The sequence below is a fragment of the Tupaia chinensis genome, unplaced genomic scaffold (genome assembly GCF_000334495.1).
Source record: "Tupaia chinensis unplaced genomic scaffold, TupChi_1.0 Scaffold000054_1, whole genome shotgun sequence".
NCBI lineage: Eukaryota > Metazoa > Chordata > Mammalia > Scandentia > Tupaiidae > Tupaia > Tupaia belangeri.
This window is the reverse complement of record NW_006159512.1, coordinates 5,520,901-5,547,057: the sequence shown is the minus strand read 5'-3', so window position 1 is coordinate 5,547,057 and position 26,157 is coordinate 5,520,901. Positions and strand designations below refer to the sequence as shown.

Below are 26,157 nucleotides of genomic sequence, written 5' to 3'. Positions count from 1 at the left end.
GATGAGCTCTATTCTCTTTACTTGACTTTGTGAAGGGAATAGGGCTTCTTGTAATTTTTACTAGATAACAAAGAGTTGACTTTTAGTCCAAGCATAAAGTTGATAGTCTCAAGCTAAGGTGGAATCCTCTTGTAGCTATAAAAAGATGAATAGTTTTAGATGAAACAGAATCCTCTTTTATGAGGTTTGTAATGCCCTCTATGGAATCCCTCAGCTTGTATGCATACCTAAATGCTTAAAGCGCAGATACTGATTTCCTTTGACCTAAGCAAGAATAAGTCTACTTTTTAAAAAGGAGCAACTAAATTTAGCAAAAACACTTCAGGGGCCAGTAAACTTCCAGACCTGCAAGGTCAAATTCGGCTTCTGGATCTTTGAGGCCTAAGAAATCCGAACTTTGCTTTGATGCACACATATCTAGAAGTCCTTCATTAATGGAACTCCTTAATGGCTTTCGGGACATATCATTTTTATACAGCAACCAAAAGAGAAGATTTAGAAATATAAACTTCTACTGAAACTCCAGAAGAGAGAAGTGGAAATTGAGAATAGGGAAATAATGAGAGACATATAACAACAGATTTATGAGTCCATATCTGAGATTTCTAGAGCGCCTTAAGTCCTTATCATACTAGGAACTCAGTACTCAATTATCATTTCAGTGGGCCATTGGTAGATGAGTAACAGGAGCTAGGAAACATTTGGGAAAATTCCAGTCTTCCTTTTATTTCTTAATATGGTTATAGCTTTAAAAACTATTGGTCAGGGGACCAGCAGTTAGTGTAATGGCTATGCCGCTGAACTCTCATGTAGTCGACCGTGGTTTGAGTCCCAGATCCAGTGGCTTAAACTCACGCTGGGCACATGTGCGTGTGTGCCCAAGATCACAAGAGGAGAATGGAGGAGAAGGAATTGCAGCATGACCATCTCCCCTGGGGGGTGATTTCTCACTTTCTGTCTCTTTGTCTCTCTCTGTCTTTCTGGCGAGTGCACACGCCCTATAGCAAAAACCTCCTCCCACACCCCCCCACCCCCCAAAAAAACTATTAGTCAGGAAACAAAAAAGATAGAGGTTTGACAGTTAGAAACAGGAATTCAAAAGGTACATCCAACTGATTTTAATTCTATATGTCTTTGGCAGTAATTTAGCTTAGTTAATTAGAGAAGCCAGTTTTCGTGGTCAGGGAATTCTTTTCTTTTCATTTCTTTTCTTTGTGTGTGTGTATATATGCTCGGTTGTATGTGCTTTATCATGTGCTTTATCATTGTTACGACCAGTAGCAATTTGGCATGAATGATTTTCCAAATGTATGGGCAAATACAGTTTTCTAGCTTTTCTCTCAGGGATGGCCAATTCCACTGTAAGAACCAATCATTAGTGAGTTTTTGTCCAAGGCCCTAAGTTCTAGTCCTAAATTAAATATGAGGAAATAAAGGTACATTTTTGAAGAGGCAGAAAGAGATTGGTTTTCTTTCTATTGTATCCTCTAAGGATCCAGGGTCCTCAACCACATCACATCTGTCCTATAGGAAGGGATTCTGTAGATCTCTCTCATTACAGATCCCATTAATTTCCCCATGAAACTAATTTGCAGCTTTAGCAAGTTCCAGATCTAATTCTTGACCTGTTACAACCAAAGGTCAATGTGTCCAGCCAATTATCCTTCTAATATCACTTGTTCCTACTCCTAGTAGAGATTGGAATTGACAAAAATGATCAAATACCTTTTCTACCACTTTCTCTTTTATTTAAATGAAGGCCATTTTTCTTTTAAATACATAGGTATTGTTATTTTTATAATACACAATACATTTATAAATTTATTTTGAAATTTATAAAATAAGAATCATCTATTAAGTCTACGATTTTTCTTTTAATAGTGCACGATATAGTTTTCCAAATTACGTGTGCAAGACATGACAATCAAATAAGGATATTAGTATATATACCATTTGCAATAGAAAACTTTACATTCTTGTATCTGCTAAGGGTTTCTTCCCTTTGGCCCTCTCACTCACCCTCTACCATCCACTTCCCTTCCTTATAGTCTGGTATATACACTTACCCTCTCTTCCATCTTCTGATCTTTCAATTTCTGCCATAGAGTGCAGGTATTTGGTACATATTGAGTGAGGATATACAGTGTTAATCTTTCAAAGTCTGGTTTAGTTCATTTAGCTTTAAATCTTCTATATTCATCCACTTTGCATCAAATGACAATGCCTCATTGCTTCTTATAGTTGACCCCAAATGTTTAATTTCCTCTATTGACTCTGACATGCACTTTCATTACCATTGGATCAAGTAAAGGAACATACATTTATTTGATCAGGCACTTGTTATTGTCACTGCTGGGCAGGGCAGCAACAGGCTATTCTGTCTTCCTTGACTTCTCTAACCAGTATGATCAGAATTTCCATAAGAATATGGGGTGTTAAGAATAAGACTTTTGAAAGTCTAAGCATGATAACAATTCTGATCTCAGGTAAAATAGCTTCAAAGTTTCAATGATAGACCAAGAAATTTACATAAAACTCAAACTGATCAAGTGGCCCAGGCTTTGAAACTGCAACACACATGCCAAAAATTTCACAAAATTATATGTAAAATGTATAAACATTCACATGAGACTTTCTGTCTAGCTAACTCCAAGAAATTAAGTAATCAAAGACCAACCAACACTGCCATCTATGAAAATTTGATGCACTATTTTCGCTGTAGATAACAATTATGACAAGACAAAAATGCCAAGTGATTAGGAACAAGATGATGGCAGGTTGACAGCTGGGTAAGGATTCCTATTAAGTTGACAGTTGTAGACTTGGGAACATACAATATTTATGTCATGGTGCAAGTGTAAGAACATGCTTGAATAGCTCATGAGGCATTGCAGAACTATTAATAGCAAAACAAAAGCATAAGTCAGCCCCTAAATGTATAGCATCATTATTATTTTGTTGGTATTTGTTGACCTAGGTCACTATTGAATGCTTTGGTTTGTCTCTGAAAGTAATGTTTGTTTCCTTCTTCAAGAGAATGTTAGGATTAAAGTACAGAAGCTTTTGGTACAATGCAACAATTCTGATTTTTTAAAACCATATGCACACATGAATTGTTCTTGCTTCATTTTCTGTCTTGGAAAAGCAGTGGCTGGCACAGGTGTGTTTACTTTTATATGCTGAAGGCTCCCTTCAAGCAACCTTGAACAGATGCAAATCACTTTGACTTGTGAGAACATAGTGTTATTTCGTTCATTCTAAACATTCAGGAGGGCCTTCCAGACTTTCAAAATTTCTGTCAATTCAGTGAGGAGGAAAATTCAGCACACAGAGTTTGAATGTTCTGCCCAGATTTGTTACACACACAAAGAATGACTGGAAGAGGGCAACACCCTTCCCTACTAACCCTGTGAACTCATTGCAATTGATTGAAATAACACTCAAAGGTAAAAATGGTGAGTCTCATTTCTTCCAAGGATGCTATCATAGAAATTACTACATACACCAGCTTAAATAACTCTACTATAAGTTGTACATCAAATGAAACAAGGTATTTTGTAGGCTTAAGAGAAAAGGAATAATTGAATCTAGTTTTTAGGTAAGAATGTGCAGAATCTTTAGCATGTATCAGTAAAATTGCTAGAATCTGGTGTTTCACTTTTTAAATACCATGACATTTGAACCTTTCAGCCATTTCAAAATTAACTCTCTCTGGGAAAGATAGTGGGCTTAAACTTTATTTATTTATTTATTTATGTATTTTTAAATGTTACACAAACAGCTAACTAAACAAGCTGCCCATAAAATCAACAGTCTAGGTAGCCCTGAACTCTGAAGTATTTCACAACATCCTTCAAGACTGTTTTAAAGGCAACGTAAATATCCCTTGCCAACAAGGAAAGCACTCTCCATCGGTTGTTTTTTTTTTTTTTTTTTCCCAGAATTTTAAACTCTTTTGATAGTGATTTCTTTTTCGTCTTTGCTATAGGGCATGTGCATTCACCAGACAGAGAAAGAGAGAAAGGGGGGGGGGTGAGAAATCATCTTCCAGGAGGTATAGTCACGTTACAATCACTTCTCCATTTTCTTTTTGGGATTTTGGGCACACATGCACAGTCACCTGGCATGATTTTTAAGCCACTAGGTCCTAGACGTGAACTATGGTTTCAGCCAAGTGGGATCCAACTGTACATAGGTAGAAATATTTGAAATAGAATCAGGGACTGGCACTGTAGCCCAGTAGTTAAAGGAGCTGGATCCTACATGGATGACAATGGTTTGAATCCTACCCCTTGAAAAAAAAAAAAGGTGTGTGTGTGTGTGTGTGTGTGTGTGTGTGTGTGTGGTTGCAGCATGACCATGCCTCATTGGGTGGTGCTTTTCCCTTCTCTCTCTGGTGTATGCACCTTCTGGCAATTAAAAAAAGGAGACAAAAACAAACAAACAAACAAAAATAGTCAGGTGGTGTCCCTTGAAAAGTAAGAAACCAGGAAATTCTTGGAATAATGATAGGTTAATCAAATTCCCTTAATCCTGGGGATTCCTAGGGATGTACCAGTCACTAGAGAAGAGCACAGCCTGCTCATTCAATACTCAGAGGAGCTCTGCAAATCCAGGAGGTGCTGCCCTTCCCACCCCTTTCCCTCTGCACACAAAAGGGTAATAATAACAGCTGATATTTATTAGGCACATACCCTTTACTAAGGGCTCTGGCAAATCACTTGATTTAATCTTCACCCTAAACCTATAAAAAACCTACAGTAATTACCCCGTTATACAGATAAGAAAACTCAGATTGAGTAAAACTAAATGTTTTGCTTTACCAAGTGGCCAGATCAGAACCCAAACCTAAGGCAGACATCAGTGTGTTAATCAAACACTGCACTCTTCCCTGCCTTTCTTAGTTGATATTTACTATACCACAACCCGCCACTTCCCAGTCCTCATTGCTTTGTCCCTGTGCAGCATGCAGTAAGTAGCCATGCAGAGCTTGTGTGACTTCAACTCTATTTTATTATTCCTGCAGAAATTTAAATAAACTTAACATGCATTTCCTGGTTCGCGACTTTGTTCAAAGCCCTATGGTTGGGTCTGGGGATGATATAGGGATAAAGGAAACATGCTTCCTTCCTTCAAAGATCTTACCTTTTAGTGAGGAAACAAATGAATGTATTCTATAGCACATCATGCTCTAACAAAGGTAACTCCAGTGGGCCAGCAGATGGTGTAGTGGTTAAGGTGCTGGATTCACATGGCTGACCATGGTTCGCATCCCAGACCTGGCAGCTTGAAAAATCATACCAGATGCTTATGTGTGTGTGCTCAAAATGCCAGGAAGAAAGTGAAGAAGAGGTATTGTAGCATGGCCATCCTCCCTGGTGGTGGGGGGTTGATTTCTGACTTTCCCTCTCACTCTCTCTGCCAAGCATACTCTCCCTATGGCAAAAACCTAAAAAGAAAAAGATAAACCCAGAGAGGACTCTGACAGGACACAAGCCAGAACAGACTGATGTTGCTAGCAATCAAGTTCTCATGGGGCATCTAAATCACGGCTCTCTGCACACAACTGTAGACATATCCCCTGCCAGATAAAAGTGTAAAGGTTGTGACAGTCATAATACTGTATAGTAGGTGCTCCTACCTACCCTTTCACTTTACAGAAGAGAAAACTGAGGAGAGAATAACATGGTGATTGTCAAGGTCACACCACTCCTATGTGGTGGATCCTGAATCCTCTCAGTAATAGAAGATGGGACTGGGTAAAATGAGCAAGAGATTTTATTAGGAGGAATACCTGTGTAAATGGAAATAGGAAAGGTTTAGGGAAGACTGGACCAACCAGCAGATCATAGTGTAAGTTTGATCTCACTCACATAAAGGAGAATAATAGAGAAGATTGGATGTAAATACTCTAGACTGTGACATGGTTTAAGGAAAGTTCAGCAAAACCATCTAGGAGTCTTTGAGTGGAAATTGGCCAATGAAAGAGTCCTGTGTTTGCCAGGAATGATCTACCTTCTTATCTTCACAAACTCAGTCATTGGCTTGTGGGAGATGCCTGTTACAGGCCAATCCACCATGGCTTAAGGAAAGAATGATGTGGAGGAAAAAAAAAAGAAATGACCATTCCCACCAGAACCATGTAAAAGATGGGATAAAATAATTTTCAGGAAAAAGAAATCAACAAACAGATATGAGGCTAGGAAGACCAACATTGTATCTAATAAAAGTTCATACCCCTCTCTTTGACTGAGAGGAGACCACAAGTACAAGAACACAGATCTCTTGAAATGTACACCTGTCCTTTGGTTTTAAAGTCACATCTCAAAGTGCTAAACAGATTACATGACACTTACTTTGCGTGGCTCCCAGAGGAGAAAGGCTGACCCAACTCTCCTAGAATTTGAACCTTGTGATATCCTGAAGTAAAGAGATATCAAATACTCTGATACTAAGACATCTAAATCATCATCCACAATTTCACATGTCCCCGAGACAAGCTAGCAAAATAGCTACAGAACATCCTTTTCAATAAACAAAGAGCTGCCATCCGGACCATCTCTCCAATTCATCCTCTGCTCTTCCCCCGCAACACACACACACACCCCATTTCACCCTTTTGGTCAATGCTGAGTTAGTACTTTATGTTGTACAATAGGCTGCTAATATTCCACTCTGAACAGTATTTTCCTGTATTTTTTTTATAGGATGCTCAGCTTTTACTAGACTTTATGTTATACAGTACTTAACTTGTTTGGAGTGGGTGGAGATGGAAACATAGTCTATTGTAAGCATCATTGCTTCCTTCCTGAAATTTAAAAAATATATTATCATCCTTTTAGATTCTGTCTCTCAGGCAAAATTTTGTAAAGATGGGCAGGGAGAAAAGCAGTTATCCTACCCAGAGGGTTGGTTTTAACTGTTTGAATACTGTGCTAGGCATTTAAAAATAACCATACAAATGGGGCACAGCTCACATTTGTGGTAAGGGAGGGTACCACTCGCCCAGTTTAGAGTTTTCTGTCTGCTAAGGGGACTGCCTTACCCTCTAGCCCTGCATCTACCACCATCTGGGATCATGGAGAACTCATAACACTATTAACTACCACCACTGGGAAAATATTTGGACTTTGCAGCCCCAAATATTGTTTTATCTCTTGGGAGATCAGTGCAGCAGAGTGGCAGAATCCAAAGAAACTAGTGCAAATCCCAACCGCCTCTTATCTTCACTGTAAAACATTACTGCAATTCTTTACCCTTTCTAAGCACCATATTCCTTTAAGGTAAAATGATCGAGACACTAATACCCATTTGTAAGAGAAACAAGAGAATCAACTAAGAAAATATATTCAACTGATGTGCACATAACACAGTCCCCAGCACATGATAAGTGCTCATGGTGAAAACGGTTATTATTGCAGCCCTCAGTCTATCAGTTTGTTCTTCTGTGACTTCAAGCTCATCACTAAATCTTAGCGAGCATCAGCTTATAATTGAGATAATGCAAATAACATCACCTCACAAGGTGGTTGTGACGACTTGATGAAATTATTCTATCAACTGTAAAGCTTCTGCCAATATTAGGAAGACTATTATCATAATTATTATCACTGTTGTTATTCCTCAGTGATCTCCTTCAGCAAAAAGATGTGGCTAGCTTTCCAGAAAAAAAGCCAAGAGCCAGATAAGAGCCAAGAGATGAATATGAATGACCTATTCAGGATATATATATATATATATCTCTGAATATATACTAAGTGTAATAATGTGTACCATAAATTAAGCCCTCCTCAAACTTGAATAGTAAGGTGTTGGTTAACCTTCCTTTAGAAAGAGTCAGTTCTTCAACCAACCCCAGAATGCTGGAGGACCATTTTTTTTTTTTTAATAATAATCTTACCTTCCCTGGTGTCAATAGGAAACCATATTTACTCACTACTGTTTTCCCTTCAAAAAACCTGTCTAGTTGCACACTCGAAACAGTTTCAGCTGGTTTGTTTGTCTTGGACAAGCTGCTAAAGTGAAAAGTTTTTGCTTGGCTGAATGTGGGACAGTTTCATAACCCTTCAAGAAGTGCATTGAAGGTGAGCACCAGCTCTGTCAACGGCTGCTTCTAATGTGCCTCCACTTGCTGCCCATTGTCAAGGGTGGCCAGCATAATTAAATTAAGACAATGTGCAAAGCAACAGATGCAACTGAGACCAAGTCCCTGAGTGCTTTTGTTTTGTCATTGTCATTGTCTTCAACAAAGAAGTCACATGTGACAGCCTGGGAAGAGAGCCAAATGCAAACCAGACTACACCCCAGCTGGTTTTGAATGGCCTCCACCATTCGTGTGTGTGCCTGGGAACCATACTGCATGGAGCAGCATCAGCTTCACTCAAGTGAATTTCAACCCATGACTTTGCTGTGATGCTGAGACATATCAGAAAGAAACAGATCAGAGGATCCCTCTGCTCAGACTTTACACTTTTTACCTTCTGCTTTAAGAGAAAAGAAAAAGAATTTCTCCATTGGAGACAAAAGATAAGATCTATTTGGTTGGCCAATCTGACCTTAATTCTTTTACTACAGCCCTCATGAATTTGAAGAATGAAGCATAGAAGATACTGAATGTTTTCTTCTAGATATTTAGAATTCATTGGGTTTGAGAGGAAGACTGAAGATTAAACACCTGATGAAGCTTTCTTTTCCTATATTATCATTTCATCCCTGAGTATTTTCTTCAGTTGGTTATGCCAGATTCTTAAAAATCTTTCTTCTAGTTGGAATGTCTCTTAAACAGACAAAAAAAAAAAAAAGTGGAGGGGGGGCTTAATAGGAGCTATTTTGGGGTTTTGATGAGCCACATACCATTATCAGAGTCTGTTGAGAATGGAACACAAATGTTGCCAGGAGTTTAGGAACAGTAGTGATTCTACTCAGTGGCCCCAAAGGTCTGTCTTCTGATATTCTAGAGAACTATTGTAAGAGAGCAGAACAAGATGTAAGGTTAGGAACACCAACTTTACTTAAGGTAGCTTAACAGTGGATGTTTTGCAAAGCATGCATATTAAGTGGACTTGGACTTGGTAAAAGTTGTATGATATTTGAGGAAAAAGTGCCAGAATTTTAAACAGATGGCATCTCAAGCTATTCTACACAAATGCCCAGTTTCTTCCCACCAGCTTTTTTTGTAGGAGCCCCTGAACTAGATATATATTTTTAAGTTTATTTATTTCTTCCATGAGCAAGAGAGACACACAGAGAGAGAGACAAAGACAGGGAGGCAGCACTCTCAACAGGATCCTAATGCTGCAATCCACTCCCAGCCCCAGCAATCCTAGTTCATGGGCATACACACAACTTGTGTACTCAAGGAAGCCTTCAGACATAAACCCGAACCCTTCTCAGGTGGATCACCCTCACAGAGCATCATGTGCCATCATCTGGCTCCCACGCTAGATTCTTTTAATAAATATTTTTACATGATAATGCTGTCTTCCTACTATTCAGTCTGTAAAGGATATTGATCATCAAGTGACAAAATTGCAGATCTTGGTGACAACTGTAATATGTCCAGACAGAACTCAAAATATGTGTAAGAAAAATGACAAAATCCCTATGTTTATTGTCCAACAGGTATTATTTCCAAGGAATAGTAGCTGATTTTTCTTCCCCCTCAATATTGAAATCTCTGACCCTTAGGCCCACAGGTAGCATGGTGGTTAAGGTGCTGGATCCCACATGGCTAACAGTACAGTTGGAATCCTGGACCCAGTGGTTTGAAAAATACGCTGGGATGAGTAGATGGCATAATGGTTACATCATTGGACTACCATGTAGTAGACTGCGGTTCAAGTACTGGCCATCCCATTGGGGAGTGATTTCTCACTTCCTGTCTCTTTGTCTCTCCAGTGAGTGCACACATTGTATAGCAAAAATCTCTCTAGAAAAACACACCAAGCACATATGTGTGTATGCCTAAGATCCTGATAGAAGAATAGAGTGCAGCATGACCATCTGCCTTAGGGGATAATTTCTCACTTTCTCTCTGTTTGTCTGTCTGTCTCCCCGCCTCTCTATGTTTCTCTCTGGATAGTCCATAAACCCTATAGCAAAATTAAAAAGAAAAATCTCTGACCCTCTCTAGGTCACATGGGTCACAGGACTGAGTGATCTCTAAGGCCTCTTTTCTCCTAACAATGTTGTGATTGTGAATGTGCCATTACTTTAGTCAGAAGGAAGAGTTTGAAGCTGTTTCCAATCACCCTGTTGAAAACTCTTATTTTTATTTTGTTTTGTCTTGATGAGAACACATTCTAGAGTTAAAGGATACTGTGGCTCCTTGAATCTCATTCTTTAGTCAGTGTTTCATTCTCTTACAAAGGCCCTCAAGTTAGACGTAAAACCAAGAAAAGAAGTACTTTAAATTTATGCAAGTAAATGCCATGTCTCTTCATTTTATTTCAAATCTCATTTGTCTAAATGCTTTGCAATTTAAAATATACTCAAGGATAAAAAAATAAGTATAGGATAAGTATAATGATTTGGTTTTGTAGATTACGAAGGGGTCTCTTATACGCATTCATTTATTATTTTATTGGCTTGTCAGAAAAATTATGACACATTTTTGCATACAAAAAATATGTCATGACTTTTCTGTCAACCCAACAATTCATTCTACAAGTATTTATTGAGTACCGGCAACATCCTACACTCTGTTCTAAGACATAGGACTAAAACAGAGAACAGAGAGACCTGTCTCTGCTCTCATAGAGCTTCTATTCCAAACAAAACTCAATATTCCTGAGGCAATAACATTGCTTATTGAAGAGTAAATGATGGCATCGAGGCAAGGAATCCATGACTTTTAGTCTTGAAATGGCTAATTTCCAATAAAGATGATATAGTAGTAATAAGAAAAATGAGTAAATAATAATAATAAAAGCAGCTACTGTCTATATAATGTTTACCATGTGTTTTACATACATTGATTTCTTAAATATCTAATCCTATAAGGTAAATACTAGTAGTATTCTACTTTATGGATGAAGAAACTGAGACACAAGCAATTGTCACTTGCACAAGTTTACATAGAAAATGGAAAAGCTAGAATTTGAGTTCAACTTCATATGTCTAATTTTACAGAGCCTAAATCAATTACAAAACTTTTCAATCATTTGTTTTTTTAACAATAAAGAGTGCACACGTGCACATACACACTCGAAAAGGTCTTGCAACACCACAATCCCATTTCTCCAACCCTCTTGTTCCTCAGGATCTTGGGTGCCCACCCATGTGCTCTGCAAGTTTTCTGCCAGCCCTGTGGTCGACCCTGTATGATTTCTAGTACTGCACCAGAGCACTATGGACTGTACCACCTAGGCAGCCTTTCTCAAGAGGAAAATAAAATTTAAAATGAAAATGAAATATAGCCCCTTTTCAAAAATTAAAGCAGAAAAAATACCATAAAATGGCAAAGGATAATCCCAAAATATTATTTTTATTTCCTTACTAGAAAATGATGCTGCAGGCCAGAAAGTGGATTTTTCAAGATCCCTTCCTATGAATCTGTGATAGAGACAGATGGCTCAAAATGCTTCTTTCTATGATTATAAAACAATCTGTGGTAGCCATCCCACCAGGGATACACAGAGGTAGCTCGAGTGAAGCTTAGCCAAAGTATTAACTAAAGACCTGTCCACCTATTAATGTCTCTCTCAGAAAAAAAACAAGGACTAAGTTCTCATTCAGTCTGACTGGTAAGGCATGAATTATGAAAGGTCGAGACTAACATTAGATATAGATGGCTACATATAATCTCATCGAGTTAATGTCACTTTTTCTCTCTTGTTTGTAGGAAGTACATTTGAAGAACGCAAGTAGAGGGAGTGCAGGAAACAAGAACTTCAGGATGTAGGAAAATCCTCCTGAGGAGTGAAGAAGGACATGCCACCACAGCATCCTTTGCTCTGCTCAAGTTACCTGTTAAACATTGGAACACCTACCAAAAAATAAGTTGGATAACAGTTCAAAGATGGGCATTCCCCCAATGAAATACACGAGTAAACATTCCAATGTTGTCTTTAGGAGTTATTGTTAAAATCTTGCACCTTGCAAAAATGGTCCTGGAGTTGGTAGATTGTTGTTGGTCCCTTATCAATAATGTTCTATAGAGAAAAAAAATATATATATATATCTTAGTCCCTGCCTCTCAAGAGCCACAAATGCATGGGTGTTGTATAGATCCAGTTGCACTAAATTCCTTTCTGAATCTTGGCTGCTGGAGCCATTCATTCAGCAACCTTCTCTAAGTGGTTTATGAATTATTTTCTTATTTGCACTTATTTCTACACAACACAGGCTGTCTGTTTTACAGTGTCTGATAATCTTGTTTGTCTATTACCATTGCCACCCCCCCTTCATGAACTTTATATTTGCCGAATTTGGCCTCCTCAAAAGCAGTAGCATGTAGTCAAGTAGCACATCAATTTTTAACTCACGAGATTCCATCTGTGGCATTTGTACCAAATATAAGTTGTATGCATTTATTTTAGACACAAAGCTTTATTTTTCCACATCATGCTAAAAAAAATAATGCAAATAGTTGCAACTTTGAGGCCAATTATTTTTAGGTGTATGTTTTAAACATAGAAAGTCTCTTAAACTCTCAACGGTTCCTTCAAATGAAGAGTTAGTGTGCAACCTGATTAGTAACTACTCTCTTTTTATTTTTTCCATATAGAGCACTATGTAAATTTAGCATATCAATAATACAAGATATATCAAACAGTATGTAAAACTCTGTTTTTTAGTACAATGGTGCTATTTTGTAGTTTGTTATATGAAAGAGTCTGGCCAAAACGGTAAAAGGTGAAAGCAAAACAAAAGGGAAGCCTAGAGCCAAAGATGACCCAAAGGGGAAGGGAAATGAAAAATCTATCCAGTTGGGAAAGAAGGTGAAGTCCCCCGAATTATGCCTTCTGAGAGGAATTTAAGACCCAAAAGTCCACTGATGCAAATTTGTTTGTCAAGTCCAGAGAGGAAGCCGTGGAATGGAAAAAGCAGAAGACTAGGAATTTTAACAGTCCTGTCTTCTTTTTCTCACTGAAAAGTGATAAACATCTGCCAGCTCTGCCACGGACTTACCACTGTGTGACCTTGGGCAAGTCACTTCACCTCTCTGTGCCTCAGTTTCCTCATCTGCAAAATGGGGGTAATAAATCATCTACCTACCTCAAAGGGGTGGTACGAGGATTAAGAAGATAATGCTTCAGATTTTTACCCAGGGTTGCTATGAGGGTAGAACATCAGAACCCTTGAATTGCTAGGATGCAAGGAATTCTATAAATAACCAATTTACAGCATAGTAAAGACTCATTAGCCAATTGCTCTCAACATCCAAATGCTTGTCAACAAAGCTACACAACTAATCGTCCAACTTCTTGTTACTAGATGCTACAAAGCTCAATCTCTTTGAAGATGCTTTCGAAATAAGTTAGAAACATTTTATTTACTATTTGATTTTTAATTCCATATTTAGATTTATATGTATAAATAAAAACAGAGAAAATAAGGGGAAAAATGTTCTACCAGTAAAAGGATAATTTTTCTATTTGTTGGCGCTGACTCTTCCAGGCGTTTACTATCTAGTACTATTCCTTTTAGTGTTATAAATTATTCTCTATTCATTTTGAAAAACACATTTAGTCATTCATTTTTAGACAATATAAGAAGAGTGGCTTCAAAATTTAAAAACTCACAAAGTTACTTTCTTTATTAACTTTACTCTTAGCCTTGGTTGAATATACATATACTCATATACTTTTCTAAAATTTTTGTTACATATACTTGATTACAGTTGCTAGCTAAAAAACAAAACTTTCTTTCTCATCTAGAAATTTCCCCTCATGTCTGTCTAGAAGGGTGGCTCCTAGCTCTCTATGGATGTGTATTCCATTCATTCATCTGGAAACGGAATGCAACATGAAAATTGGTATTAAGAAAATCCAGTAGTGAAGACAGACCCACTGAAGCCTAGAAAACGTTCCCCATCTATGGATTAAGATTTCCTCATTATAATGATGAATCATTCAGCATTCAGATCTTTTATCTGCCTTAGAGCTTCTTAGTATAAAGCACCCAGGCTTGGTTATCCATTTTATTCTTGAAAATCATATATAAAAACAAATATAACATCTTTAGTTTCCTTCCACTGGGTCACCTCAAGGTTCAAAGGCCAGAAAAAAAAAGACTCTATTATAGATCTCTGAATATATGCAAAAAGAAGGTCCTAATCCATAGAGTTATTTGATTCAAGCACTGGAGGCAGGCTGAGCAATGTTAAGATCACTGTGGGCAGATGAAAAAGGAACTCCACATCATTGTTGACTTCTGCCTGCCTTACAGACATACAGGTTCTGTGGCATGAGATGCTGGACTCCTCTTCCCAAGATGGCCCTTTAGATTTTTATTTATTGTTCTCAGTGTGTACCTTTCAAAATTACTAACCCTAGAAAAATATTATAGATAGTCTTCTGAAGATATATGGGTTTTCTAGCATAGTTGGATATGATAATTCTAAGAATATCTGTGACTTATTTTATTCACTTTATTCTGTTCACAGTCAAAAATTCCCCCAATGACAAAAGCTTAAATATGTAATGCCATTATTCTTTCTTAACTATTCCTAACATATAATTTTACCTAACTGGACCATGAATCAATTAATCAAAATTATCTAATTATACTAATACATTATTTTATTTCCAAATAAATTAACACTACAAGACAAATCAAAGTAAACTCTGAAAATCACTTTATCACTCTAAACTACAGCAGAATGACCCAGGATTGATAAAGGGAACACCTAAAATTTCACATTTCAAAACTCTGTAAGTTTTTGCTTTAGGATTATTTCCTTTAGAATTTAGAAATGGGGCAATTTCTAGATGTTTATTAAAGAACTGTAAATATTGGTAATGAGCTTTCAAATTACAGGTTTATGTTCAATGTAACTGATAATATTCTATACCTAGCCCAAAGTTTTATTCTCATATCCCCAAATAGTATCATGTGAACATTTTAAGATGAGGCAGCTAAACTGAAAAGGTTAATGCATCTCACTATCAGAAGAAAAATTCTTCTGATAAATAAGGGATAAAGATAACTCTCAAGACCCACTCTACACACACACACACACACACACACACACACACACACACTAATAATCTAATGGAACACTGAGTAGAAATAGTTTTCTTGAAAATCTTACTTAAAAAAAAAAAAAAGCCTGGCCTCCCTTGAGAATCCTTCCCCTCCTTGGAATGGCAATGTTTGTGTAGATGAAACCATCTCATGCACTGTGGCTCCAGAGTTTCTGTTACTAGTTTATGCACTTGGGAGGATGTTTAGAATGGAGGAGGTAGCACATTTTGCTTTCCCATTTATTGTTTGGCCAGTTATGCCAATGTGGTGCTATTGTTTCTTTAAGAAAGTACTTGACTAAAAAAAAGAAAAAAAGAAAAAAAAGAAAGCATAGACATATTTTTTTAAAGTATGAAAACGACAATTCTATAGATAGATGGCTTAATAAAATAGCATTAGGTCTAGCCACCACCACCTTTCAACATTTTATCACTCACAAGTAGCATACTGTTTACCAAATTGTGAGTTTAGGGGTGCAGGGGCAGGAGATAAAAATGTTTAAAAGTTTGAAGGCTCTATTATTTTGTTGGCTCTCAAACTCAACAAATTAGCAATATATTATCCAATATCAAAACCTTGCTCAAGAGCACAGAGTATAAATGGAAAATGGAAAATGGCAGAACTAAAACAATGGTTATTATTTTTTTTTCTTTTGGTGCCCTCTGCTCTAAAACAGATATTCAGCAAGTGGAGAAAATAAAAACAAAGAGAAAAAAATACATAGATTCACTTGCTAAAAATAGTTTCTGCCACATCCACCTTGGGTATTCTTTGGCATTTACTGGTTTGTAGATTTTTTTCCCTTCACCCAAACATCTCAAACAGCAGTAGCTCTCATAAAAATCACTGATCTCACTGGGAAATGTTGAAGTAGTTCCTATGAGATAAGGGTTATCTACTGATAAAGAAAGAAGAATTTATGAGAAATCGTTGAAAGAGATGGCTAACAATCTGTGAAGATTCTTTTTTATTTTTGGGTCTTTTCCCTTACTTTATACTGTCTTTATGACTATCTTGATGTTCAAAAATAACTTGGTCCTTTTCCTTTTTTTGCATATTGGAATGAGGTATGATAAGTTAAACCCACATAGACTCTTTAAAACTATAGGCTAGGTAGAAATGTATGTTTGACTTGTTGAAGCTATAATCAGACTGTGTAAAATGTTTTGCTATTTTTAACATTAAAAGATTGTACTAATTTATTAGAGTCGAACCCATTTGGCTCTCCTCACAAGAAAGAACATTCCCATTCAAATTACATAGGTTTTCTCATCAATGTTTTCAAAAGATAAATTTGATTTATGCTACAACATCATTTATTTTAAAATAGATAAATTTTAAGTCTTTATGCCCCTCCCCCTGCAATTATCACAAAGTCCAGAATTTGAGGGGGCAAAAACAAAAGGAAAATGCTGACTCTTTGTTTTTATTCTTTGTTTTGTTTTGCTTTCAATGCTAGTGTTTAATCCTCTAGTATATATTTGCTATTTGCTATTTTAATATTCTATAAGACTTTCCTGTTAGGTATTAGAAACTGATACATAGACATCTTTTTTTGTGTGATTTCTATTTAAAAAAGAAAGAGAGAGACAAGAAGACTGAAACTTTAAGTGCATATGGTACAGGATAAAGATATTAATTTAAATAACCAAATTCTATATGAAACAATGTGGGTTTTTTAAAAAAAAGAAAAAGAAAGAAAGAAAGAAATCAACTTTTCACCAATAAAACATGAGGCCCAGGGAACTTTTGCAACTGTCTTCTATTTCTCCCAGTTCTAATTTTTTCTAGTATCTGTCTCAGAATTTTACAGAGGGCTGACCACGCTGAAACCCTAGAATTAAAGGAACCTCTTTAAAAACATACATTTTACATGTTTCCTCTTAATGTCTGATTTCAGTTATCTTAATCATGGTCCTTTTCTCTCTCTATCCTTCAACTATCCTTGATATAGTCCTTCAAGGAAAAAGATAACTTTTTCATGAAAAAAGGAGAGAACACAAAAGTTCAATATTATTACCCAATTGAAATGTGAACTAAAATGGAGATAGAGTTTCTCCTACTAACAACCTTAGCTGAATCACCTGTCGCCTTCAAAATAAGTAAACCTTCATAGACCTTTCACAATCTTTTAAATCTGGCTTTATTTTTTTAATTGCCCAGGCCTACGTAAACACTATCATTTCTTTTGTCCCCCCACCCCCACCTAGTGCACTGATGTAAATAGGAAAATTGAGAAAGAGAACTCTAAAATCCCCTTACTGACCCCACTCAGTAACTCATACACAGTCACTTCTGTTAATCCCTTAATCTGATTGCGTTTGAATATTTATCTTGTACCTGCTGCTAAACACACTGCAGGAGAGACTCTGAAACCTCAAGCTGTCTACTCATATCTCTATCTGTGTCTGTGTAACATTCAAGTGTCTATTCAAAATATCAAGAACTTTCAAACATCATGCAGCTTATAGTGAGTTTACATAAAGGTCCCAAATACCATGTCAGTTCTCTTTATGCTAACAGAGTTAATGAACTATGAGAATTGGGATTACATCACGTATTTTGCTTCATGTATTTTTATCACACTTATAAGCCAAGTGTGATAAATAAACTTGCAGACACTGAATTAATTTTCCCTGCTACTTTAAAACCAGAAAATAATGAACGGCCATTCATTATATCTATTTTAGTTCAAAAGCATATTTTTATTAAATTAATTTTGATTGCATTTGAAATTATTATTCAATTCATTTATGGCAGAGGAATATCAATCCTAATGACTTCTAAAAATGTAACTAACTAAATCATTATCTTACATTTACTGTTTAATAAGCATATTTTGAAAATGTATGGCTAGAGTGTCATAATAAAATGGTATATCTTTCTTTAGTAATTACATTAAAATTAATCATGTTTGATTATTGTTTTTTTTGCATAATGTTGGTGTAGTGTGTCATTCCTTTAAAAGTCTGCTGTTATATAGCAATTTTATTAATTAAGGTCACTGCAACAAATAAACATGATAAATTACCCAGAAAAATAAAGCTAATCATATACCAAAATGGAGATATTTTATAGCATTTATAGATTATTCTTAAAAATAAATGTTTCAAAGGATTTACGTGAACTATGTAAGAGATGTATTAATTATACAATATAGCCACTAACGATAAAGCAGGTATAAGTAACTGGCCACACCCACTATAATTCAACAGTGAATTATAATCCATGTTGCAAAGAATTTGAGAAAAGATTTTCTTGCCAAAAGAGCCAAACATATCATTTAGGGTGCAGAATATATGAATGGCAGTTAATACATTCCCATTCCAAGAGACACTGTGTGTGCCCCACAGAGAGCGAGCGAAAAAGCACTTCCCAATGGGATGAGACCATGCCTCAGTACCTTCTCCACCTCTCCATCCTGTCAGGATTCTAGGTGTGCATATGCACACACCTGACATGGTCCCCAAACTTCCAGAGTTGAGACTTAAACCATAGTGAGCCATGTGGGACCTAGTTCCCCCAACCACCAGGGCATGGATCTGGCCCCCAAGAGATTTTGTAAGGTTGTGATCACTCACCATTGAGTTTTTGTTTCAGTTAAGCTTTCTAATTCTTTACTGAATATATACTGTGAATTTCAAACTCATAGCAACATTTGTACAAGTATCAGGTATAAAGATTAATAATTTTCTTCTTGTTATTTAAAAACATGTGGTGGTGAAGTTGGCTGAATCCTACATGGCTAACCACATGATTCAAGTCCAGGTTCCTACTATTGCTTGAAAAACGCTTCAGGCACTCAAAATCCCAAAAGGAGAAGTGGAAGAGAAGGGATTGCAACATGACAACTCCTATGGGGAGTACTGTCTCATTTTTCCTTTCTCTCTCTTTCTGTCTGTCTGTCTCCAGAAAGCACATACATCCTCTGGCAAATTTAAAAAGAGAGACAAAAGAGAATGGGAGAAAGAAAGAAGAAAGGAAGATGTGATTTAATTTTTGTTTTCCTAGGCCCCCTATTAACTATTTAGAAAGTTACCCAAATGTAAAAGAAAAAAGGCTCACGAGTTTTGTACTTGGTTTTAAAGAAATAACACTGACATTTTCTTTGCAATTTTTCCCCATGCCGTGGATAACTTAGTTTACCATCACTCCTGATCTCACTTCCTCAAAATTTCCATGAATTTTCCTGGAACTAGCGTTCTTCAGGCCTCCTCTTGCTCCACATACCCTGCAATTGCTCTCAGCACTTTTGCCTTCTGCGTTCATGATCTTCTGCATCACTTTTCTCCGCTTTCCAGACAAGACAACACCATTCTCCCTTCATTCACACTAGGCTAATTTACATATACTCTTTTTTAAGTGTCTTAGATCATTAAATGGGAGGACCTTAAGCACAGGGCAGAAAAACACAATTTAATGTCAAACCTCACTATTACAAATCCATCCAGGAATTTCTGACTGCTCATGGGCCTCTTGTCATCTTGACAAGATCTCTTTTTCTCACCTGTGAACTCTCCCAAGAACTATGTGGAAAAAATTAATTAAAGAATGAGTTTACTTTGGTGCAAAAAAATTTAAAATTCACTCATTTAATTATTTAATAATGTACATTTCCCATGAACTTATTGAATACCCTTTATACTTCTTGTATATCCCTCCATGTCTTCCCTTAGGAAGAACTTGTAGGAAAATTCTATTATGCTGCTACACTGAGCTATCTTCCTCCATCACAGATGTACTGGTAGGGTTGGAGGGGGAGGGGCTCTCACCTTTTATTACCAAATATGTCTAAAGGGTGTTTTTCCTAAACAAAAGAAATTCTATCCCTAAGCAGAATTCTATCTTCCTTCAAGGTTACCTAGTCAAATTACTGCCTTAAAAAATAAATAAATAAATAAATAAATAAATAAATAAATAAATAATAGTTTTGGGACCAGCAGATGGCATAATGGTTATGTTGCTGGACTCCTATGTAGTTGACCATGGTTCAAGTCCCAGATACAGAGGCATAAATTCACACAGGGCACTTGTGCATATGTGCCCAAAATCCTGAGAGGAGACTGAAGGAGAAGGGATTGTGATGTGGCCATTTCCTCTGGAGGTGATTTCTTGCTTTTTCTGTCTCTCTGTCTCTCTAGCAAGTTTAAGTACCCTATAGTAAAAATCTCTCTTAAAAAAAAAAAAAAACAGATAACAGATTTCCTTTCAGGAAAAACTGTATCAGTAATAATAACCACTACTCTAAAATAATAATGCTTAATATTTGCTGAGCCCTTACTGCTGGTCAGTCATTCCACCAAGTGATTAGTCTCATACTATCTCATTGAAAAAAAAAAAGAAAAAGAAAGAAAGAGAGAGAGAGAGAGAAAGAAAGAAAGAGAGAGAGAGAGAGAAAGCAAGCAAGCAAGCAAGCAAGCAAGCAAGCTCTGGGTACCAAGCACTATTGTGAACCCTAATTTACAGATGAGAAGATGAAGATTTGAAGACAGTATTTAACTTACTGAAGACATCAAAACTTGTGTTTTTACTACTTCACCATTCATGCCCCAGGTCAGATTTAAGGATATCTGATATATTCAAATTTAATTTTATAGGATAGAGACAAAAATATAGCTAGTCACATCTTCAAGGAACACTTTTTTTTTTTTTTTTTAAGTTTGCCAGAGGGCATGTGCACTTGCCAGAGAGAGACAGAAAAGAAAAGTGAGAAAGCACTCTCCTGCCATGGGGAATGGTCATGCCACGATCCCTTCTCCTCCATCTCTCTCATTTTGGGATTTTGGGTATGCATGCACACATGCCTGGTATATTTCTCTGGCCACCAGGTCTGGGGCTAAAATCGTATAGTTGTGCATGTGGGACTCAATTGCCTTAACCAAAGCTAGCCCACAAGGTCAGTTCTTGATAGTGAGCACTTCACACTGTGTATATTACCCCAAGGGTAAAGCAATCTCAGAACACCTCGAAGAGGAAGCTTACTTTGAATGCTTGCACATTTAGGGGTAGATCATTTCCATGTAAGTGAAACTGGAAGCTGATCATAAAGATTCTTAGCACCTAATTTTCTCTTGACAGCTTATCAAAATAGTGTTTTTTTAGGGAATGGTTGAATCAGGGATTCTAAAGAAAAAAAAATGTGGATTTGCAGTCTGGAGTTTTATGAGACCCACATTCCTCCTTCTTGCTCTTTTTTTTTTTTTTTTTTTAAGAGAGATTTTTACTATAGGGTATGTGCACTCACTGGAGCAACAGAGAGACAGAAAGTGAGAAATCATCCCCCCCCCCAGGGTATGACCACACTGCAATCCCCTCTCCTCCATTCTCCTCTTGGGATTCCAGGCATGCACATACACATACACATGCCCAGCATGAGCTTAAGCCACCAGGTCTGGGACTTGAACTGTGGTTGACTATGTGGAGGTCCAGCAACATAACCATTATGCCATCTGTTGGTCCCGTTCTCTGCTCTTTGAAAGCCTCTACGAGCCCACATAAGTGGTCCCCAATAGGTATAGTAATGACCCTAGATGGCATTCTGCAAACATGTTACAATGATTAGAGAATGTGTCACTGGCATTTACTGGACAAGAGCTTGGGATCCAAATTTTCTCATGTAGATAACAACTCTATTCATATTTTAATAACTTAAATCTAGACTATAACTCTGATATTTATTTAAACTCAAGGTATTTTTGCATAATCTTAATCTAAATTGGATTTTTCAAAAATGCAATTCCCATGTAAACTAAGGGAAGTTTGCATTTTTGGTTTGTTTGGAACTTTGTCTGTCTACTGTTGTTTAAAAAAAAAACCACACTATCAATGTTAATTGTGCTATTTGAAACTCTCTACTCAGCACCTGCGTCAATCTGCATGTCATTCAAGAGTCACATTCATGATTCTCCACATAGGTGAAAACATCTGACTATTTCATTACATTTTTTAAGCAGCATTGTGCCTGAGCATTTGTCTTGTAATGCATGTCATTTAGTTATAAACTCTTCTCTGTTTTTCTTCCTTTATATTACAGTTCAGGCTTTTGTTTGTTTGTTTTGCATTTTGTTTGTTTGTTTTTGCCATAGGGTGCATGCACTCACTAGACAGAGAGACAGAAAGTGAGAAATCACCTCCCAGGGGGCATGACCACACTGCAATCCCTTCTCTATTCTCCTTTCAGGATTTTGAGCATGCATGCACACATACCCAGTGCAATCCCCAAGCCACTGAGTCTGGGGCTCAACCACACTCAGCCATGTGGGAACTGGGCGCTGTAGCCACTATGCCACTTTCTAGCCCCAGGCATCATTTTGATTTTTGTTAAAATTGTGTATCTTGATATTATCTATCAATTTCATTATAGGACATCAGAGAATATATCATAAAATATTTTTTATAAAAAAGGGAACTTTGGGTTTGATAAGACTGGACCACCTCCATCAACATGGCCTTTTCTGGATTATAATGGAAAATGGACAACAGGGCATTGGCCCTGTTGTGCCTCTCAGTGAGGCATCCTTAGTATAAAGCTAAGTTGAAAACTGGTGTCTTCCTCACCTGTTTATGGATAGAGATTAAATCTCTTTGGAATCCAATAAAGGATAATGGCTATGGTTAATAGAACATCTGGTTTCTAATGTTTTTTTTTCTTTACACTGTGATGGGATGAGACAACTTTGAAAAGAATAAAGCAATCACTAAAAACAGAAACAGATGTAAATTGGATTTGAGAAAATTGCAACAGTACGTCAAAAGTAAAATTTGACCTTGGACTTCAAGTAAGGTAGGAAATCTGGCTTAGGAGGAAAGTTTCTTTTTTTAGTGAAAGAGAACAAGAGTTAAAAAGATTGAGTAACCGTTCTAATTTCCTAACTCTACTTATTCAACCCAGTGGTTCCTGTTTAGCCCCAGCCTCCTTCAAAGTGGAGGTAGGAGTGTCTCTCACACCAAATGAAAATTGGGTGGAATCATAAGCTCTACCCATGACAACTTCTGAGAACAAGTGCTATAGCTGAACCCAATGTTTCACCCCATAAACACGTAATTATCCTTCCCAACCCCAGATTTATAAAAATAAATGAAAATGTGTGTGTATTTGGGGTGGGGGAAGGAGATTGTTCCCTGAGAGAGAGATGGAGACAACAGTAAAGAGGTAGAAACATTACCTAGGATGGCGCTTCCCTGTCTTACTTGGTCTAGAGTTTCTAACTTAGCCATACTTATGATCCCATAACAAAATTTCTGCCCATATTTCATCTGCCTTTCTCTCCTTTAAAGATCATTTTGAGGGACCAGCAGTTAGCGTAATGGCTATGTCGCTGGACTCCCACATAGTCAACTGTGGTTCGAGTCTCGGACCCAGTGGCTTAAACTCACGCCAGGCGCGTGTGCATGCGTGCCCAAGATCCCAAGAGGAGAGTGGAGGAGAAGGGAATGTGGTGTGGCCATCCCCCCAGGGGGCGATTTCTCGCTTTCTGTCTCTCTGTCTCTCTCTGTCTGTCTGGCAAGTGCACACGCCCTATAGCAAAAACCTCTCCAAAAAAAAAAAAAAATCATTTGGAAATAAAGACATCTCCATCCCTCTCCTAAAGCCAAGCAGATTGTTAATATTGCAAAGACTATTAATATTGAAAAGACTCATTTCGATCTGCTGTTTCATGAAGAACTATATTTCTTAATACCTATGCTCTCTGGTTTCTGGATAAGTTGGCCAATAGAAGACACTAGCAAAGGATGAAAAATGGGAGGAAAAAAGGAAGCCAGAGCATTACTCTCTTTTCTCTCTGTTTCAAGCACCATCTTCTGCATGCAGGTCTTACTTCCATGGCCTCTAGCTTCCAGTTGAGGCAGCACACTGTCCTCCACAGTGGATCTAAATTCATTCCAATGGTTTTTCTCTAGCGGCAACACCACCTCCTCTAGCTCTCTAATCCTATGGATGCTAGTGACCAGCTGATGTTCATCTCTGGGTTAACTTCCCTTTTATATGGCTATATATCACCTACTTCATGTGTATTAAATCCTCTTTATTTAAAACACCTACTCTGGTTTCCTTCTCCCTCACTGGACCCTAATTGATAACATAAAGGTAAGAAATATGAGTACCAAAATCAGTCAGGTGATGCTTTGACCTGGGTGCTATGGATAAATTACAGTATCTGTGAGATGCAGTTTCTTTTTTTAAAAAAAATGGTAATAATAGTAAATATCTACTTTATACTATTCTTTGAGGATTAAACACTTTTGTGCAATAATGTCTAAACTTCTAGATTTCTGAAAATGGTGACATTTTCAGAAATAAAAATAGAGAGAAACTGACATAGGGTTGTTGAGTACTTAACTAAAATAAATCATCACTATTGTGTCATTAAAAAATAATTATTTTAAGTACATGGATATAATTTCACAATAAAGAGTAGTTCCTTAAGTTAAATAAAGATTTTGGAAAACATCACGTTGTCTTAGTCTTTTCACCTTTTAAATTTCTCTGTGGCTAGATGACTCCACTAGCAGCACTAGTCTGCTCATTTAGCTCTTTGTGTGGTTCCTAGCATCTTCATCATTCCTTTTATTATCATCACTTCTATTGTTATTATTAGGAATAAGAGTATTAATTAAGGCTCTAAGATTCCCAGGCTAGTGGTGATATAGTGGTAAAAGACAACGCTCCGAGAGGCTGACCCTAATAAGAAAGTTGCACATTCATGTCTAGAAACTTCCCTGAGTGTGCCAGGTGTGCATGTGGTTCCAGTTTGGCTGAAACTGGGGGTGAATTGTGGCATTAGGACCCTGTTTAAGACCCCATTTGCTGGGAACCAACAGTTAGCGTAATGGCCATGTCGCTGGACTCCCACATAGTCAACTGCGGTTCCTGTTCCGGACCCGGTGGCTTAAAACTCATGCCGAGCGCATGTGCGTGCATGCCCAAGATCCCGAGAGGAGAATGGAGGAGAAGGGATTGCGGCGTGACCATCCCCGCTGGGTGGTGATTTCTCTCTTTCTGTCTCTATGTCTCTCTCTGTCTGTCTGGCGAGCGCACGCGCCCTATAGCGGTCACACTCAAGCTTAAAAGTTTTAACTGCACCTCCAAAAAAAAAAAAAAAAAAAGACCCCATTTGCTGTCTCTCTCTGTTCATATAATGATTTCTAGTTATTTATTTGATACTTCTGGTGTGTCCCTATATAATACCAAAATAATTACTCTTGTTAATGTAATCAGTTCAACAGAACAATGCAAATAAGTCAGCTGCTTGTCATTATGCACAAATCACACACCAATAATTTTTTATTCAATTTGACTTGGTTCATCTGCATATGATTGCTGTTATTCTGCCGTTTACTTTTAGTCACATTTATCCCACAGCATTTTCTCCTAGGCCAATCTACTCAATGTATCTGATCACAGTCTATTAATCTTCAGCTTTTTAAAGTTTCCACAATGTAAATATATATATATATATATATATATATATCTCCTCGGTGTGGCAAACTCTAGTAACTGAAGAAAAGTGAAACTATTTTCAAGTCCTTTTTGAGCAGTGAGAACTTTGTGCATAATATTATTCCAAATCCTCTTCAGGGTCACTCCAGTAGGACCCAGAAGAGTATCAGTCAACTGGAAAAGCAAGTTGAGAACCTCAAAGGTTGACTTTTGAAAATGTACTATCCACAGAAACAGACTTTAGATTCTATCCCGGCCAGTGCTGGCAATGCTGTACTTGCATAGAAGATGCCTTCTCTGGGTTTACCTAAGGACTTTTCTATAGCTATCATCATTCTTTCAAAACACAGCATAGGGAACCAGCAGTTAGCGTAATGCTATGTCGCTGGACTCCCACATAGTCGACCGTGGTTCGTGTCCCGGACCCGGTGGCTTAAAACTCACGCCAGGCGCATGTGTGTGCGTGCCCAAGATCCCGAGAGGAGAATGGAGAAGAAGGGATTGAGACGTGACCATCCCCGCTGGGG

General features: G+C 37.3%; 1 protein-coding gene across 5 annotated transcripts in view; it reads left to right on the top strand.

Annotated features, from left to right (window-relative positions):
* Positions 1 to 17,894, top strand: part of IGF1 (insulin like growth factor 1) — an 86,725-nt gene extending 68,831 nt beyond the window's left edge. For all 5 annotated transcript variants that reach the window (XM_006141400.3, XM_006141401.3, XM_027775756.1 and 2 more), the window contains one exon: positions 11,843 to 17,894. In XM_006141400.3, coding sequence (XP_006141462.1) covers positions 11,843 to 11,868 — 26 coding nt within the window. In that variant the 3' untranslated portion in view covers positions 11,869 to 17,894. The remainder of the gene's footprint in view (positions 1 to 11,842) is intronic.
* Positions 17,895 to 26,157: the final 8,263 nt, after the last annotated feature.